General features: G+C 35.8%; 2 protein-coding genes across 4 annotated transcripts in view; one reads left to right on the forward strand and one right to left on the reverse strand.

Moving 5' to 3' along the window:
- Positions 1–35: 35 nt before the first annotated feature.
- timm9 (translocase of inner mitochondrial membrane 9 homolog) lies at positions 36–2,256 on the reverse strand. Of its 2 annotated transcripts, none has more exons than XM_067367685.1 (4): positions 2,174–2,256; positions 1,811–1,869; positions 1,621–1,716; positions 36–1,509 (listed from the first exon to the last, which is right to left on the reverse strand). In XM_067367685.1, exons 2-4 carry the CDS (start codon positions 1,847–1,849, stop codon positions 1,375–1,377), a joined length of 270 nt encoding a protein of 89 aa, XP_067223786.1. In that variant the 5' UTR covers positions 1,850–1,869; positions 2,174–2,256; the 3' UTR covers positions 36–1,374. The 2 variants fall into 2 exon arrangements, with proteins under 2 accessions (XP_067223786.1, XP_067223787.1); XM_067367686.1 differs by having other exon boundaries at positions 2,121–2,217.
- Positions 2,257–2,905: 649 nt separating this feature from the next.
- The window catches only part of kiaa0586 (KIAA0586 ortholog), a 152,013-nt gene continuing 136,062 nt past the window's right edge, over positions 2,906–18,856 (forward strand). For both annotated transcript variants that reach the window (XM_067367071.1, XM_067367072.1), the window contains exons 1-9: positions 2,906–3,572; positions 3,656–3,717; positions 3,837–3,903; positions 5,284–5,353; positions 5,433–5,607; positions 5,704–5,913; positions 6,639–6,819; positions 8,967–9,116; positions 15,561–15,687. In XM_067367071.1, the coding sequence (XP_067223172.1) occupies positions 3,326–3,572; positions 3,656–3,717; positions 3,837–3,903; positions 5,284–5,353; positions 5,433–5,607; positions 5,704–5,913; positions 6,639–6,819; positions 8,967–9,116; positions 15,561–15,687 (1,289 nt within the window). In that variant the 5' untranslated portion in view covers positions 2,906–3,325. The remainder of the gene's footprint in view (positions 3,573–3,655; positions 3,718–3,836; positions 3,904–5,283; positions 5,354–5,432; positions 5,608–5,703; positions 5,914–6,638; positions 6,820–8,966; positions 9,117–15,560; positions 15,688–18,856) is intronic.

Here is an 18,856-nt window from a genome sequence, read left to right on the forward strand (position 1 = left end):
ATGTTATTCTTTTTTCTTTGTCTTTATTTACGGGTTCAACATTCACAAATATAAGACAATTTCAACACTATTTCTAGAACAAAATGTCTTGACACTCACAATTTTCAAATAAATCAATCCCAGTATTTTATTGTAAGAAGTGTAACTGCAGATTAAAATGCAGTTTTATTTTGAATTTCGGGCGAACTATGACCTGGGCATGTTGTTTTTATTTATTTTTTATTTTTTTGTAAGATTGACACAGATACACTGATAGAAATAATTCTGAGGTGAATACTACAGAGAAAAAAAAAAAAATTCTGCATGAAAAAGTTGTTCAGGCAAGAGTTTAAAAAAACAACGTAAAAACTAATACTCAATTCAAGCATGTAGAAATTAAAGCATAAATATCAATGATATAAAATTAAGTTAAACCTACTCAACTACTGATACTGGTGTTCCCATCATGCACTGGGGCATGAATTTATAATATAATATATATATATATATATATATATATATAAAATTATTTAGTTTTCTCATTGCTTTTGTTGTTAGGCTCAGCAACTTTAGATTCTGTGACATCTACTCAAAATTACACATTTATACTCAAATCAAATGTTACCATCTTTGTTTATTATATTGTCTGAAGTCTGTTTGCCGCATTATTTCTATTATGTATATATGGTGTCTACAAGATATCTATTGTATTATTTAGATGTTTCTAAGTAAGGCATACACTTTAAAAGCATGGTTTAATTCAGTGTTATATTATTTGAATAAAAGTATTGCCAAGTAAACTTTATTATAACATTTTCTTAAGTAATTATATTTATTTTATATATAGAATTAAGTAATATTTACTTAATTTCTTTAAGAATGTTCAGCTCAATAGTAAGTAGATTTTCCTTGATAATAAAAGGTATGTTGTACAGAGTAGTAGCAGTAAAATTAACTTAAAATCGTAACAATTTGCACTAACACATTTTATCAAGTAAATCCTACAAGTATTTTTTTTTTTTCAGTGTAGCATAGATCAGAATTCATCCTAGTTAAGCATTTAGTTTTTTTATTTCATTGATAAATTATGCATGAACAAGACAATGTTAGAGTTGACTAACATTTTATTTTGTAGCATTCTAACATAAAAAAAAAACAAAAAAACAATTAAGATCTTTCGAGTTTTACGGAAAACCAGCATGACAGTCAAAAAGAGAGTGTCTGTCCTTTGGAAAACCAAAAATCCCAACAAGTCAATTATCCGGAGAGCTGGCAGACATGAGAGGCCTTCTCACACTATTCCTGGTGCCTGCATCCTCTGTCTTGCTGCTCCAGTTTGGAGGGCCCTGCTCCATGCTGGAACACTGGTCTGGAGTTCAGTCCAGCAGTAGTCGATTATCGCGGCTGTCCTAACAAGCCGGCTTTAGCAGCCAATGCTTCATTCTGCTGGATGTGATATTCCTGGAAGCGCATGGAGATCCTCTGCGTCATTTTCAGGTACTTTTGTAAGCAGCTCTCAGAACATGAGGTCTGGAAATAAAAGTTACATTAAAGTCAAATTCATAGTTGGGTTTAATAATAACTTAATTATTTGAAAGGATATTTAAGAAAGCTAGCAGAAATATAACCATAATCACACACCTCCTCTGGCTTGACCTCTCTTGTAGTGAAATCTTTAACACAATCCATGAAGCAGTTTTCTGTCAGCTTATTATAGGTTCCCAGGAATTCTTTGAACTGCAGAATACAAAGATGGCCAATAAAAGGGATGAATGATTTTAGAAGTATAAATAGACTGTGTGTATGATTATGTCTGTAAGGTTCCTCTTGCCTGTTTGATCTGGTCTGATTCAGTAACCTGAGCTGCCATACTCACAATACAGTAGGATGCTGTGAATAAAATTAAATAAAATTACTACAAGAATTTCATTAAAACAGCAGACCTCCCTGTTCTCATTGACAGCGTACAACTAAATAATTCTCTTGTGACAGAGGCCCCAGAGCAAATCAGTTTGATGATAAGTGGCTACATTAGCCTTTAGCATTATCTCACATGTACATTTATAACACTGAAAATGCTTTTCAAAACAATTAAATCAATAATAGCGTCATAGTAAATAAGATTTAGACAACAAACGTACCAAGCACTTGACAATGGACATTAAAAAAATAAATAAAACAGTAATGCGGATACCTTTGCTGTCAAAGCTCAGGGTCTGAAGGACATGTGAGAACAGAAAAAACAGATATCCGCTGCTTCACAGCGGCACTTTCGCAACAAATAAGAGCCCTTATGAATTAAAAACTGAAAACATGAACGAGGGAATCCAATATTCAGTACGAATCCTTAAAAAAATATCTATAAAAAAGCTCTTGTTTGGAGGTGTATTATGAAGAGTTTAATTTTAGTCTATAACACTTTTCTTCTTTAACATGTAATGTCATGATAAACAGTAAAGGACAACCATCCCTTATTTTGATTATTTAAGTTTTTAATCGGACCGTCTTAATATTCAAATATTAAATATTGTAAAACAGTTTTTTTTTTTTTTTTACTTTGTCTTTTTTATAATCATTATTTGTCTTACAGTATTAAAAAAAAAAAAAAAAAAAAAAAAATATATATATATATATATATATATATATATATATATATATATATATATATATATAATTCATAACCACGCATGTTCTAAAATTCCTTAGATTTAGATACATTTATAGATAAAGACTAAACAACAACAACAAAAGCAAATAAATATTTATTTCTCATGTTTTCCGCACAAAAAAACATATTCTGATATCGATCAAATGGGGGCAGCAGTGTAAAGACTTCTGATACCAAAACAAATAGAAGACATACTTTTATTTTGAAATCTGTTTAACGTCATGCCGTTGTTTCCAAGATCACAGTTGTGTAGTTTTGTTGTCGGCAACTATCGACGCTGTGAAAATAACTGGACTTACAGCTGAAGTGAACTGAAATAAAGCTTCCTTTGAATATCACATTAAAATACTACGATATGGAGACGGGATTTAATATAATAACAGAAATAAGAGAGGCTGGTACAACTTGTTGCTTTTAAAAATCACCCGCGGCGGGAAATTTAAAACAAATCCTGACAACAACATCAGCGTGATTGACGTGTGTCATCCGCGGACATCTCTGGAAATCCTTACAATTAATCGTTATGTTATGTTGACTTCACCCGTACGGTAAGACGCTTTATAACCGCTTTAATGGGCGCGTACAATGTTGTTTTTATTTACCGTGTAAAGACTGACATCACTGAACAACAACCTACAGCTCTTTTTGGACTGTCTTATTACTGATATAGAAGTGGAAATGGACTCTTGTTGCGTGTCTGTGATCAATAACACACATTTAAACGACTCTGCGTCCAGTTCTGATGCAGCAGATGTTTTAATTCACTCAACCAGAGCTGCTTTGGCTGTCAGCAGAGAGGAAATACAGCATAAGAGCCAGAATACAGTTGACATTTACATCAGGAGACTGTCAGACTCTGAACATGTTCATTCTGTGTATGAGAAAGAAATCCCACCTGTGAATATCCCTTCAGCTGCAGATACAGGTAACACCATTAGACTGATTTTAGTTCAACTGTGAGATCAATTAAATGATTAATAGAATACATTCATATTTATCTGAATTCAGCTGGACCAGATGAACAACAGGCTGTTGGACCATCAAATCAATTTGCTGAGCTTTTTGACAAAGTGAGATTTTGTTTACTTGGGTTTACTTATATTTGGTTTGTTTCTAAACAACTTAAACTTATCTTGATTAAAGTATTTTGTCATTTTTGTGTTAATTAACAAAAGTGTCTGTCACGTAGGACTCCAGGAAAGAGAAAAGTAAAGGTCAAAATACAGTCATGCAGACAGGAAACTCAAACTCAAAAGGTAGAATTTTTGTTATATTATATAATGTAATATTATTGTACAGGGGTTTTCAATCTTTTAGATGCAAAGGACCCCAAATATGATAATTTAAAAGTCATCTAAGATCTCATTTGAATATTATAATATTAATTTGAAAAATTATATATTTAGCAGCCAGTATTTTATATATATATATATATATATATATATATATGAAGAAGTTTCGTCTGCTCACAGGGCTGCATTTATTTAATTTAAAATTACAGTAAAAACAGTAATATTGTGAAATATTATTACAATTTAAAATAACTGTTTTCAGTTTGAATATATTTTATAAAGTAATTTATTCCTGTGAAGGCAAAGTTGAATTTTCAGCATCGTTACTCCAGTCTTCAGTGTCACATGATCCTTCAGAAATCATTGTAATATGATGATTTGCTGCTCAATAAACATTTATGATTATTGTCAATGTTGAAAACAGTTGTGTACCTTTTTTTTTTTTTTTTTTTTAGGATTCCTTGATGAATAGAAAGTTCAAAAGAACAGCATTTATCTGAAATACAAAGCTTCTGTAGCATTATACACTACCGTTCAAAAGTTTGGGGTCAGTAAGAATTTTTATTTTTATTTTTTTAAAAGAAATTAAAGAAATTAATACTTTTATTCATCAAGGATGCATTAAATCAATCAAAAGTGGCAGTAAAGACATTTATAATGTTACAAAAGATTAGATTTCAGATAAACACTGTTCTTTTGAACTTTCTATTCATCAAATAATCCTGAAAAAAAATATTGTACACAAATATTTTGTACAATTGTACACATTAAATATTTCTTTAGCAGCAGGTCAGCATATTAGAATGATTTCTGAAGGATCATGTGACACTGAAGACTGGAGTAATGATGCTGAAAATTCACCTTTGCCAACACAAGAACAAATTACTTTATAAAATATATTGAAACAAGATTGAATATATTGAAATAAGAAAATGGTTATTTTAAATTGTAATAATATTTCACAATATTACAGTTTTTACTGTATTTTTAATTAAATAAATGCACCCCTGGTGACAACTTATGTTTCTTTTTTTTTATACTTATTATAGTAATGTAGATTATTATTTATTTACTTATTATTGTAATCTAATTTTTATTTGCTCATTTACTCAATTATTAGTTTGTTTTCATCTAAATTTGACTTATTTTTTAATCTTGTGTTTTATTAATTATTGTGTTATAGTATATTATGGTTATATTATATTGAATTATGTTAGTACCATATTATTGTTATATATATATAATTTTTTTTTATTATTTTTTTTATTATAAACTATGCTTATATGCTTTTCATGTGCTGAATGCCACTAATGTAAATTGATTTGACATTTCTGAACACTGCAGGTGAAGATGTGCAAATTTCTACCTACTCTGCTGATGGGAGAGAAGCAGTTGCTGCAGCACTCAGGAAGAGGTAATGTCTTCTTCCATTCAGTCACTCCTATGATCATTCATGGTCATTTTGCACATATGGATATTTCACTGTGTCTCAGATCCCAAAGTGCCCCTTTAAGGCGAAATGTGACCGTACAAGTGTTGGGCCAAGACAGATCCCAGACTCCAAGAGGCCAGTCAGATTCCGCTTTTCCATTAGGAGATCCTGGGACTTCTGCAAGTGTGGCAGCTGTAACAGCTGCTACTATTGCTGCCACAGCACCACTTATGAAGGTAGACATTAGCATTATAACATAAATGAATTCAAAAAGTATTACAGTATCGTACAGTATAGCAGTCAACTTAAACTGTCTTTGTTCGGCCCCTCAGGCTCAGAGTGAGATGGAAGCTCAGATTGCACTGGTAACTGCTGAGCTGAAGAGGTTGCAGGCAGCAGAGGGCAGTGTCCCGCCGGGGAGGGCAGCCAGTACTGAGAACACTTCTGGGAGAGCAGCCCATCTGGAAGAGCAGCTTAACATTCTGATCCAGCAAAGACTGCAACACCTGGAGACAATTCAATGTCAGCAGATCCAACTGCAGGTAAAGACAGCAAGATCTTTGTCCACATCCGGAGATGCAGAATCTGACATTTATTTTATTTTATTTTATTTTATTTTAATTAATTATTGTATTGTTTTCTAGTTCATTTTTATGTTTTATGTTAGTTTTTTTTTTGTTCTGTTTTTTTATTTTTGTTTATTTTTGTTTTGTATATATATATATATATATATATATATATATTTATTTATTTTAAGTCTACTTAAAATGATGTACAAGGTTTATTGCACCAAAAACACAATTTAGTTATATAATTATAATCATCCTTATTCTTTTTTTATTCATTTAGCCTTTAGGTCAGTCAGATGTGTCCAAACTGGTAGTGAAGATAGTAAAATCAGATATTTTAGTTATGTTTTCCACCCTCTTTAACACTTAAATTAAATGTATTTGTTACTGTTAATATCCTCTGTTATGATATGCTGACTTGTTTATAGAAGTATAGTTCTTTGTTCATCAAGGCAACTAAGTACCAAATACTGAACAGATTAGGTATCTGTAATATACTGAACTGTTAATACACTGAACTGTTTTATTTGGAAAAAAGACTTCCATTCCAGATATCTGTTTTAAGCAGTCACGTGTTGTTGTATAGCATCTTTGTTTCAGAGACCTGCAGAGGTTTGCTTGATAATTGGTTGTGTTTGTCAATTTGTGCATTACTTTATCATTTGCCACAGTTCACCGACGCTCTCCTCTGTCTTTAGAATCGTCTTTTGGGCTCGGCTCTGGATGTTGTAGCGGCTCGTGCGAACACAGACTCGCAGTCCACCCTTCACACAGGCTCTGGAATCACCCAGACAGACTCTCAGCCAGTTCAGATCTTAGGAAGTCGCAGCATCAGACTCTCAGCCACTGATCAACCCTCTGCTAGAAGCCCAGTGTCAGGTGAGTTCTAGTAGACGTGTCTGAATATTTTCAGAATCTATAATGGCAAAATGCAGATTTTGTCTGAGAGGCGGAATTAATCACCATGACATAGAAAGTTTTAGAAATTAGTAATAATATGAGCCCTTCTAATAATAGTAAATGTTTTGACCTTGTCATGTTATCTATAACATGTTATCTATAAATACAGTGGCACCAAGAAGTATTTTGACACATTTGGATGTTTAAAGGTGTCCTATTATGCTTTTTTACATTTTCAACTCTCTGTAGTGTAGTTGGTGTTTGAGCACAAAAAGGTCTGCAAAGTTACAAAGTTCACTCCAAAGGGAGTTATTCTCTATATCATCAAGCGCTGATTCCGAACTCCCTGAAACACGATTGTCCCTCGATTGTAGTCTTCAGTTTTTTTCTGACAACAAACACGTCACAATATCCCTATCCCTATTAAATAATTCACAACCAATGCATTCACAAAAAAAAAAAAAAAAGAAAAAAAAAAAAAAAAGAGGCGAGGCCTGGTTGAGTTGTGTTAGTGTGTTGAAACTCACGGTCATTGCAAGGAGCCTGACATTTCCCAAACATGCTTCAAGAGGTTGACCAATCACAACACACTGTTCCAGCCGACCAATCAGAGCACACTGTGCTTTCGGAAGGAGAGGCTTCATAGAGACCGGAACTAAAAGCGATACTGAAGGACTGGGAAGAGAGGTGCTGTAAAAAATGTCAAATATGTGAAAAATAATGTGTATTAAACATTCAAACATAAAAATCTATTCTAGTAGACCCCAAAAACAAAATCAAGATGGCAAAATAGGTCCCCTTTAATTCATATGACGTCAGTTCACACAGGTGTCTTAACAGAATAACCACAGGTGTAGTTCATCATATTAAAGGGTTAGTGAAAATTCAGTCATTTATTACTCACACTCATGTCGTTCCACACCCTTAAGACCTTCGTTCATTTTCAGAACACAAATTAAGATATTTTTGATGAAATCCAATAGCTGTATGACTCTTCCATAGACAGCAATTTAACTGGCACTTTCAAGGTCCAGAAAGGTACTATGACTGCAGTGTTTCAGCCTTCATTTTATGAAGCGATAAGAATACTTTTTGTGCGCAAAAACAAAAATAACGACTTTATTCAACAATCTCTTCTCTTCTGTGTCATTCTCCTACACTGTTTACGTTCAGGGCTTCCAGGTTCTACGTCCGAACGACGGCTTTTTCATTTTTGGGTGAACTAACTCTTTAACAATAAACAGGTTTGACTTCATTTCGAATAGTGTATTATTTCATGCTATTTTTAAAGGTGCCATCGAATGTTTTTTTACAAGATGTAATATAAGTCTAAGGTGTTCCCTGAATGTGTCTGTGAAGTTTCAGCTCAAAATACCCCATAGATTTTTTTTATTAATTTTTTTAACTGCCTATTTTGGGGCATCATTAGAAATGCACCGATTCAGGCTGCGGCCTTAACTTTAACCACATTTAACAGTACATTAGCAACATGCTAACAAAACATTTAGAAAGACAATTTACAAATATCATAAAAAATATCATGTTATTCATGGATCATGTCAGTTATTATTGCTCCATCTGCCATTTTTCGCTGTTTTCCTTGCTTGCTTACCTAGTCTGATGATTCAGCTGTGCACATCCAGACGTTCTGCCTTTGTCTAATGGCTTGAACATGGGCTGGCATATGCAAATATTGGGGTGTACACCGCGACTGTTACGTAACAGTCGGTGTTATGTTGAGATTCGCCTGTTCTTCTGAGGTCTTTTAAACAAATGAGATTTATATAAGAAGGAGGAAACAATGGAGTTTGAGACTCACTGTATGTCATTTCCATGTACTGAACTCTTGTTATTTTACTATGCCAAGATAAATTAAATTTTTAATTCTAGGGCACCTTTAAAATAATTTGTTTTGATATTTCTGTTATAAAATGCAAATACCTTTTATATATTTTTAATGCTGGCTTAAGTGTCCAAATACTTTTTGGGGCCACTGTATGTTTGGATTATATATATATATATATATATATATATATATATATATATATATATATATATATATAATTAATTACCCAAACAAAGTGTGCTTATATTATTGTTTCTACATTGGTCCATTTCTCCTGCAGTCTCAAAGGATGTGCGCCGAGAGAAACAAGCAGGTGGGCATAAAAGCCTTCTGGACGCCCCTGCACCACGGAAGGTCATTCCTAAACCCACCCACTGGACATCATCAAGAAGCACCATCAAACCTCAAAGATCCTCTCTCAAAAACCAAGGTTGGTTTCTCTCATGTATCATTTTCTCTGTTTTTGTTTTATTGACAGAAAGTAATTTGGTCATTAACAGCAAATATCTGATTATTTGATTTTGCTTCTAGGCCCAGATTTTGTGTGTGCATTTAGCTTTACTTTTTTTTTTTTTTTTTTCAATGCACAGCTATTTTTTAAGTCTTAGAGTGGCATTATGGATGGCATTCAATTTAAAACCACTTGATGGCAGTAGCGTCACTACTTCATTTTTGTTTTTGCACTACGAACAGAAAAAAAAAAAAAAAAACTCCTTTTATATTATTGTAATGTAGGTTTTAGATTAATCAGAGGTAATGATTATCCATAACAGCATAAAACTGTCTTTTTTTAATATCTCCCAAAACATTCTGGGTGGTTGAATCTAAAAGCTTTCTTGGCTAATTAAATGCTTGCTTTTTGATTGTATTTTTGTGAGGCAGTATATCTAAATATAGAAAAATGAAACGTACAGTGCAATTTTTTTTTTTTTTTTTTTTTTTTTCATAATACGCATGGACTATGTTTTGGCAAGTAGTCACAGCATTTTAATTAATTACTCCTGCACAAATTTTGCAGCATATTTTCTTTGGTTAAGTCTCATATCTTATCACTAATTTCGAATGGCATTCATTGCATCCATGGCTACAGGCTTTGGAATCCATTGTGCTTCGCCTCCGCCAAGAAACAGCCTGCTTTTAGTTTCCTGTTTAAGAGGCAACAATGATCAGCTCAGCCCAGAACCTCATGTTCTCAAACTCCAAAACCAGTAATTTATCCCCGAGCATGCCTTTTCCCTTTAGACACCATCACTCAACCAATCTGTCACTCCTCCGGATTGAATTGAAGACTTGCTTTTGCTCTAAAAAAACCAATTAAGGCAAAAAGCAGTTGTTGAAAGAGGTGTCACCGCTGAACAGCTGTGTAAATATGAACAGTTCAAGCTGTTCGCCTCAGTCACGCTGTTTTGCTCCTGTCGAAGAGAGCAGAGGCTTGTTATTGGAAAGCTTTGGGCATGTTAGCACAGGCTGACCTGGTAACACAGCTGCTTTAGTATCTTCAAGTAGTTTGTGTCATTAAACAGGCCGCTAAAGATCTGAATTACCCTATGCAGTGTTGTGTAACCGTGGTTTGAGTATACTAGACTAGGCCGAAACACATTGGAAGAGTACTTATCACAAACAACATTCCTGATTTTCTATTTTTCCAATTTGCGAGACGTGCGCTCAGAGATGGGGGTCGCTGACACACGCCCGTCAGCCTGAAACCTGGGAGAATTTTCCCACCTGAATCTAATCCGCCGGCTGTTGCAACCCCCTCGGTGTCTCCCACATGAACGCAGGATTGCTTTCCCAGACGTCGGAGCTTATTCTTAGACTCGCGTTGATGGATGTGTGTGGGAGAACAGAGAGTTAATTATGGCTTGCAGTTTTTCAGTGTGTGTTTTTCCTGGAGTGTGAAAATTCTCATCAAAAGCATTAGTTCTGTCCGTTTTCTTATAACCGCACATTCGACATACACTACATACACAAACAATGCACTCCTCCAGATTGAGTATTCCACGGAATTTGAGGTAAATTCAGGGATACTCTAAAATCAGCAAGTGTAAACACAAAGGATTCAGGTTGTGGGTTTGCCCGGGTCGTGTGCATCGAGACAGTGGGAAAATTCTGTAGTAAGATGTCTGTTGCTACTGACTCCATTTTGTCACTTGTGAGCATCAATCTGGTCGTCATGGCAACCCAGCTATTTCAGTGGCAGCGTTGCTCCATCTTTTCAGCTGTCAGACTGTTCTTTCTCTCCATTGAAACAAGCTATTTTTAGCCAACCTTCCTTTTGTTTCTCGTGCACATCATCAAAGCGGCATTAAACACATGCGGAGAGGCGAAATCTGGAGTGTGAAGATTTTGTCGTGTAGAGGATACTTTTATATTCACCTGTTTATGAGTAATGCACTAGGAGATTAGGAGATTATCAGAACTCATACATGCTTTGGTCAGAAGGTAAATAAATTTAGCAGCTTTTATTGTGTTTGGGGGATAACAATAAAAACACAATAGTTTTTATGAATATTTAATTTAAAATGTCAACAATGATTATTTGTCAGTCACTAGATTCACCTTATTTCCATTTTTAATCACCTTTTAGCAGTTTTGTTGTTCACCTAAATGGTCCTGTGGTGTGACAAATCAGTTTTTAAAAGCATAAACATTCCATGTAGTCATTTAAAAAAAAAAAAAAAGTAATCTTAAACACTGCATGTATTATAATTAAACGAGAAGCAGGAAAACTTTTTACAATAGACACTACAGTCAGTGCTTGACATTTCATTTTTTTTTTTTTTTTATTCATTTAGCCTTTAGGTCAGTCAGATGTGTCCAAACGGGCAGTGAAGATAGTAAAATCAGATACTGTAGGTGAAACAGGAGTCAAATCATGTTGGTGGAGAAGCCTGAAGATTTTACATTAAGGGATATGAATATTGTAGATGCCCTCAACAGCAATTCATGTGGTCTTACCTCATCAAAGATTTACGGGTAGGAATTTTAGCTCGTACTAGACAAACGCTATGTCGATATGCGGTTACTTATCTTAGGGAGATGACATCATCTTTAAAATTGTCTATTGTGCGGTTATTTAATCTGATTATATAAATGCTTTATGTATGTTGTTCACAAATTTCAGGTCAGAAAGATTTTTTAATGTTTCTGAAAGTCTCTCATGTGAGACTCTTCTGCTCACCAAGGCTGCATTTATCTGATCAAAAATACAGTTAAAACAGAGATATTGTGAAATATTATTACTATTTAAAATAACTGTTTTCTATTTTAATGTATTTCAAAATGCAATTTATTCTTGTGATGTCAAAGCTGAATTTTCAGCATCATTACTCCAGTCTTCATGGTCACATGATCCTTCAGAAATCATTCTAATATGCTGATTTGCTGCTCAAGAAACATCTCTTGTTATTATCAATGTTAAAAACAGATATGCTGCTTAATATTTTTGTAGAAACCATGACATTTTTCAGGATACTTTGATGAATAGAAAGTTTAAAAGAGCAGCATTTATTTTAAATAAAAATCTTTTGTAACAATGTAAAAGTCTTCCCTGTCATTTTTGATCAATTTAGTGCATTTCTGCTGAATACATATATACACACTAGCATGTTTTATTAACACCATGACCTACATTGTGATCCTAACGTGTTTATTGTACATTTTGAAATCTGGAAAGCTTCTTGTCACTGCTTCCATATCAACCGGGAGATACCAGGAGAGTCTGTCTGCCCCCCGCAGGGATGCCCTTTCCGACATAAATGGCAGACTATATTATTAGCCAGTGCCCTTACCTGCCGAGACCTCCATCAGTGTTGATGTGCGCTGGGGGGTGGGTCACATGCCGTGCGTCACAACTTAATAGAGCACAGACATGTTAGCCAGGCCTTCAAATGCATTAAGGTTATTTGTGCCCCATAATGCACTTAATGCATTAGACAACCTTCACACCCCTGCTTTGTATGCCATTTCCCTGTAGAGTTCGTGCTGAGTTTAAACTGCATGGGGTTTTTAGGTGTTCACTAGCACTGCGCCATGTAAGAGCTGTGCTCCCGACGGGCAGCAGTCTGGCATTGTGCGTCTGGCAGCACTATTACGAGAATCCGGCCCTTGGTGTGGTGCCAGCTCCATGTTAAATGCTGACTGTTGTTTACAGCTCTGTGTTTGGTGTAATTATAAAAGCAGCAGAATGGATCTCCGTGCAGCCACGGGTCTCAAACTTTACAGCTGATGTTTTGCAGCTGTGGACGCGTGTGGGTTTGACGTCATGCGGCAGCTGGGAAAAGGGATCGGAATCTGTGCGGTAACGTTGGCAACGTCGTATAGACCTGTCAGGAGCTGTTGATTTCATCTGTCACAGTAAACAATCCCAGAATGCAGTTGGAAAAAATATGACCTAGAAAATTGATGACTGCTACAGTCTGGTTAATGAAGTTATTGATTTGTTTTTCATGTTATAATATATGTTTATTGAAATTTTTCCTCTTGCGTGCTATGACAACTTTTTTATTAAAATTCTATGACCTTCATTCAGGCATTTCAATATGTAAATGAGTAATGGACATGCTGCAGTCCATCAAAATCTATTTAAAACTTTTTGCTTTTTTCAAAAAAAAAAAAAAAAAAATCAGTTTTATGGCCAAATATATTTCAGACAGGTTTCTAAAACACTCTCCATGTCTGCCATTGGTCCTTCAATTGATCTCTCTCACACACACACACACACACACACACACACACACACACACACACACACACACACACACACACACACACACACACACACACACACACACACACACACACACACACACACACACACACACACACACACACACACACATAACATATGCATATATAGTTTTATAAGATTTTTTAGTTAAGTTAAGAAGTTAAGAATTTAAGAAATGAATGCTTTTATTTATTAAGGATGCAAAAGGGGTCCTTGATTATGAATTAATTTTTTAAGTTGTTAGTGTGTAATGTTGCTGTTAGAGCATAAACAACATCTGCAAAGTTACGAAGGTCAAAGTTCAATGCAAAAAGAGATTTTTTTCTTTTACAGTAATCGTTTTTTAAAGACTTCAACAATCAGCTGGTAGGGACTACAGTGAACTGCTTCCTGGGTTGGTGACATCACAAACCCCAAAATGTACATAAACCCTGCCCCCAGGAACATGCAACAAAAGAGGTGAGGCCATGTTGAGCTGCTTTAGAGAAGAGGAAGAGTTGTTGTAGTAGAGTGTTACCATGCCGTCATTTTACAACGGACTACTTCACAAATGAGGGTCAATTCAATGCTGGATTTGCACTAAAGATGAACATGATGAACATGACGCCAACTCGATGAGTTGAATCAACTCCACAGCAACTACATTAATTTATCCACTAACCATTCAGAAACATCCAGATGCATTCTAAAAGTTCTTCCTGAGTCTCTCCATCAGTGTCCGACTCCGGTTTGAACAATGTAAGGCTGAACACTGTTACTGACAATCGTAATTTTGGCAGTGTGAGATTCTCCAGCTTTGTTGTTGTTGAGTAACTGAAGCACGAGCTGTTAAAGCTCCGCCCTCTTCTGGAAAGGGGGCTGGGAGCAGCAGCTCATTTGCATTTAAAGAGACACACACAAAAATGTTTTGCTCACACCCAAATAGGGGCAAATTTGACAAGCTATAATAAATGATTTGTGAGGTATTTTGAGCTGAAACTTCACAGACACATTCTGGGGACACCAGAGACATCTTGTGAAAAGGGGCATAATAGGTCCCCTTTTAAATTCAAAAGTGACAGTAAAGAGATTTATTATGTTACAAAAGAGTTCTGTTTCAAATAAATGCTTTTCTTTTGAACTTTTTTTTATTTATATTACGCAACACAACTGTTTTCAAGATTGATGATAATAAGAAATGTTTCTTGAGCAGCAAATCATCATATTAGAATGATTTCTGAACGATCACGTGACACTGAAGACTGGAGTAATGATGCTGAAAATTCAGCTTTGCCATCGCAGGAAAGAATTACATTTTATTATATATTACAATAGACAACAGTTAGTTTCATTTTTGTTATTTTTCTAATGGGTTAAATTACCAGACATTTTACAGCACAGCTTTTTTTTTTTTGCAATCATTAACGGCGATGATTGTTTTTGCATGTCTGCTTGTTCTCTCGCAGGAAACGGCACAGAGGGTCTGCGATACAGGAGGCTTTGTTTGCAGTTGAGTCATGAGACTTTAGCTGCTCGTTTAACCGTATACAAGAAGCCTCATGTTCCCTCTTAGCCAGACACTGGGGCCCGCTGGAGGCGCGCATGGCAGCGCTGCTGTTGTTCCAGTTGGAGGAGGCCCTCCTTATGCTGCCTTTTTGACCTTAAGGAAATGATTACGGTCAGGAGCTCTACTGTTGTTTTTGGAGGATTGAGAAATCCTTGTCCTGCGTATTTATTTAGCTTTGTTTCCTTTCGTCTGCATTCCGAAGTGCCGCAGGGAGAACATTCCACTCTCCGGCCTCCTAATAGGGCTCAGGAAAAAGCACCAGGATATTTTACATCTGCGCCATATGAGGTTTCCCCCTCCGTGCACTCAATTTGACTTTTTCCATTTACAGTCATAGGCTGACAAACTGTAAGAATAGCGAAAGAATAACCGCTCGCTTGTGTTCAGAAACGCCTGGCGCGTATCACGTATTTATGGTCCGGGTTATTGGCACAGCACACTGTATTTCTGCAGAATTGATGACTAGCCGAAACACACAGGGCCTTGTTAGAGTCGTAGGCCTGCAGCAGTGTGTGTTCTGGCAGTGATGAACCGGACTGCTGACTGCGGCAGGTGTCTGGTGGCCAGGCTGATCCTTGCGATATCTTCTCTCTTTGCAGGAAATGGCAGACTTCATGACCAGAGCCCTAATAACCGAAGGTCTCCAGAGAGATGCGTTGTGCAGTCTGTTGGGGTAAAGAGGTTCACCATGGCAACAGCTGACAACGGCCAACCAGAGCGGTCCAGGTAATAATAGATCTTGTTTTCAGAGCAGGAAGGCACACAACCCTCGGCCTTTCGTGTTTCGGTGCACACAGTGTGTAACCATAGTAGTGGACCTACATAACTGCTTCTTTTCCCAAGCCAAAGGAATGCTTTTGTTTTATTTATGGCACTCAGTTAGGCCATCTTGTCTTTTTCGTTTAAATATGCCTTCCTAATGTTCCATAAGCAAGTGTCACTTAAAAACGGACGGAGCATACAAGTGTTTCGCTCGAGTGTCTCTCACCGTGAGAGGCTTACCACAACTTGTCAAAATGACAGTACAAGAAGCAGTGCGTTGATATTAGTGGTTAACAGTGAATGTCTTTGTTCTTGGCCTCTGTTGTAGCAAGGGAGGTTCTCAATAATACGAACATGTTTTTGGATCCCGTTCCAAACACTTTCTCTGCTACGCCTGCAAATTCATTTTGGCCTCCTTGAAGAAAATTTGTCATGAGGAGCAAGACATATTGAGTTTATATAACTGTCATGGGGCAAACAGAAGACGGTTTGCAGCTGACATTAACAAACAGTACCTAAAAGTATCTTGGCTTTTTAGATCATACCATGTTTGTTTTTTGTTTTTTTTGACATGTGTTATGGTGTTCTTTGATGTACCTTGTTAATACATTAGTAAATTAATTAGAGGTTGACGGATGGGCTTTTAATGGCCGATATACAATACCGTTCAAAAGTTTGGGATCAGTGGGATTTTTTTGGTTTTGTTTTAAAGAAATTAAAGGTGCCGTAGAACGTCTTTTTAAAAGATGTAATATAAGTCTAAGGTGTCCCCTGAATGTGTCTGTGAAGTTTCAGCTCAAAATACCCCATAGATTTTTTTTTCATTAATTTTTTTAACTGCCTATTTTGGGGCATCATTAAATATGAGCCGATTTATGCTGCGGCCCCTTTAAATCTCGTGCGTCCACAGTGCTCTCGTGCTCTCTCGCGCTTGCCTTAAACAGCATAAACAAAGTTCACACAGCTAATATAACCCTCAATGGACCTTTACAAAGTGTTCGTCATGCAACATGTCTAATCGCGTAAGTATAATATTTATTTGGATGTTTACATTTGATTCTGAATGAGTTTGGTGCTCGATGGCTAAAGCTAACATTACACACTGTTGGAGAGATTTATAAAGAATGAAGTTGTGTTTATGAATTATACAGACTGCAAGTGTTTCAAAAATGAAAATAATGTCAGTCTTGTCTCCGTGAATACAGTAAGAAACGATGGTAACTTTAACCACATTTAACAGTACATTAGCAACATGCTAACGAAACCTTTAAGAAAGACAATTTACAAATATCACTAAAAATATCATGATATCATGGATCATGTCAGTTATTATTGCTCCATCTGCCATTTTTCGCTGTTGTCCTTGCTTGCTTAGTCTGATTCAGCGGTGCACAGATCCAGACATTAATACTGGCTGCCCTTGTCTAATGCTTGAACATGGGCTGGCATATGCAAATATTGGGGGCGTACATATTAATGATCCCGACTGTTACGTAACAGTCTGTGTTATGTTGAGATTCGCCTGTTTTCCGGAGGTCTTTTAAACAAATTAGATTTATATAAGAAGGAGGAAACAATGGTGTTTGAGACTCACTGTATGTCATTTCCATGTACTGAACTCTTGTTATTCAACTATGCCAAAGTAAATTCAATTTTTAATTCTAGGGCACCTTTTTATTCAGCAAAGATGCATTAAATTGAGCAAAGGTGACAGTAAAGACTTTTATAATGTTACACAAGATTTCTATTTCAAATAAATGCTGTTCTTTTGAACAATAGAAATACTTTAAATTGTAATAATATTTCACAATATTACTGTTTTGCTGTATTTGCAGCCTTGGTATGATAGAAAATAAGTGGGTTATACATGAAGAGTTCAGATGCAAAAGCTGCTAAACGCCACTTCCGTCAAAAATGAGATAATGATATTGAGCGAATGCTCTCCACACATAGTACGTTCACCAAATACTGTTGCTTCAAATCCGCTAAATCCCAGCATCAGCTCATTCAGAAATTGGCTAAACGCCAATTCACTTTGTCAGCAAAAGCCTCTAAGTTCACAGAAGGACCAGTCGGAAGATGCAAATTGAATCATATGGTTTTAAGATGAATGACAGTCTGCGTATGAGCCGATTTCAATTGCCACGTTTTTTTTATTTTTTTATTATGTTTTGTCCATTGTCACAGCGGCAATAACAGCATTTCGCGAGTAGCAAGTAAACACAACAGTGTTCCTTGTGCTGCTGTAAAACTGACAAAAACTAACGTTTTACTATGTCTTGTTGTCCAAATAGGTGGACTTAAGAGGTTTTTGCAAAAAAAAAAAACACACACACATGGTTTTGCAGGGTTTTTTTGCATGGTTTTGTTAAAAACCAATGAATTGACTGAAGTGCCTTTTTTGAAAATAATGCATTTCAATAACTAACTAATAACCTTTTCATTGTCATTAAAATGAAAGTATTGATTCTAAACATAGAAGCCTGATAAATAGTACAAATTTAAAAGAAAACATGTCAGACAGACTTAGATGTCTTTGCATCTGAACTCTTCATCATACATAGAGCCAAAAATAGCTTAAGTTATTGGCTAATTATGCTAAATATATCTGTTTGTTACTAACATAAATATGGTAATCATTCAATACATAGTATATGTCAAGATATCATGGTATTGTCACAGTCCTTTTTTTTTTTGTCAGAGGAGTAAAAAGATACATGTAGGGTGATACTTCAAATGTGTCCTTTTTAATAAATGTGGCTATACCAGGTGTGATCGAAAGCCAGTCACTGAGTTGAATTGGTTTTGTGAAAACAGAACATTTTAAAAGAGTAAATTAGCTTTCACTACCACCACTTTTTTGGCAGATCAGCAGCTGCATTTTTTCAGTATGTCTGTGTAACAGTAAGGTCTCTTCTTTAAAAAAAACAAGTGAGGGAGAGAGAAAGTCATACATCTGCAGGTTACCGAGTGTTCAACACAAGATGTGCACACACTAGCAGCTCTGGGAAGTCTCCGAGCAGCCTCTGGTTCCCATGGCAACTGCGGGGCGGTCTCTATCGGCTCCATCTGAGAATAGGTAAAGTAAATCTGCATGCATCTGGCCGCCCGCCAGCGTCTCAAATGAAAGAGC

The sequence above is a fragment of the Chanodichthys erythropterus genome, chromosome 18, assembly GCF_024489055.1.
Source record: "Chanodichthys erythropterus isolate Z2021 chromosome 18, ASM2448905v1, whole genome shotgun sequence".
Taxonomy (NCBI): Eukaryota; Metazoa; Chordata; class Actinopteri; order Cypriniformes; family Xenocyprididae; genus Chanodichthys; species Chanodichthys erythropterus.

Coding starts and splice junctions, on each gene's coding strand:
- timm9 (XM_067367685.1), bottom strand. CDS start 1,849: ATGGCAGCTCAGGTTACTGAATCAGACCAGATCAAACAG. Junction 1,717..1,810: donor AATCAGACCAGATCAAACAG/GCAAGAGGAACC, acceptor TGTATTCTGCAG/TTCAAAGAATTCCTGGGAAC. Junction 1,510..1,620: donor GAGAGGTCAAGCCAGAGGAG/GTGTGTGATTAT, acceptor TTTTATTTCCAG/ACCTCATGTTCTGAGAGCTG.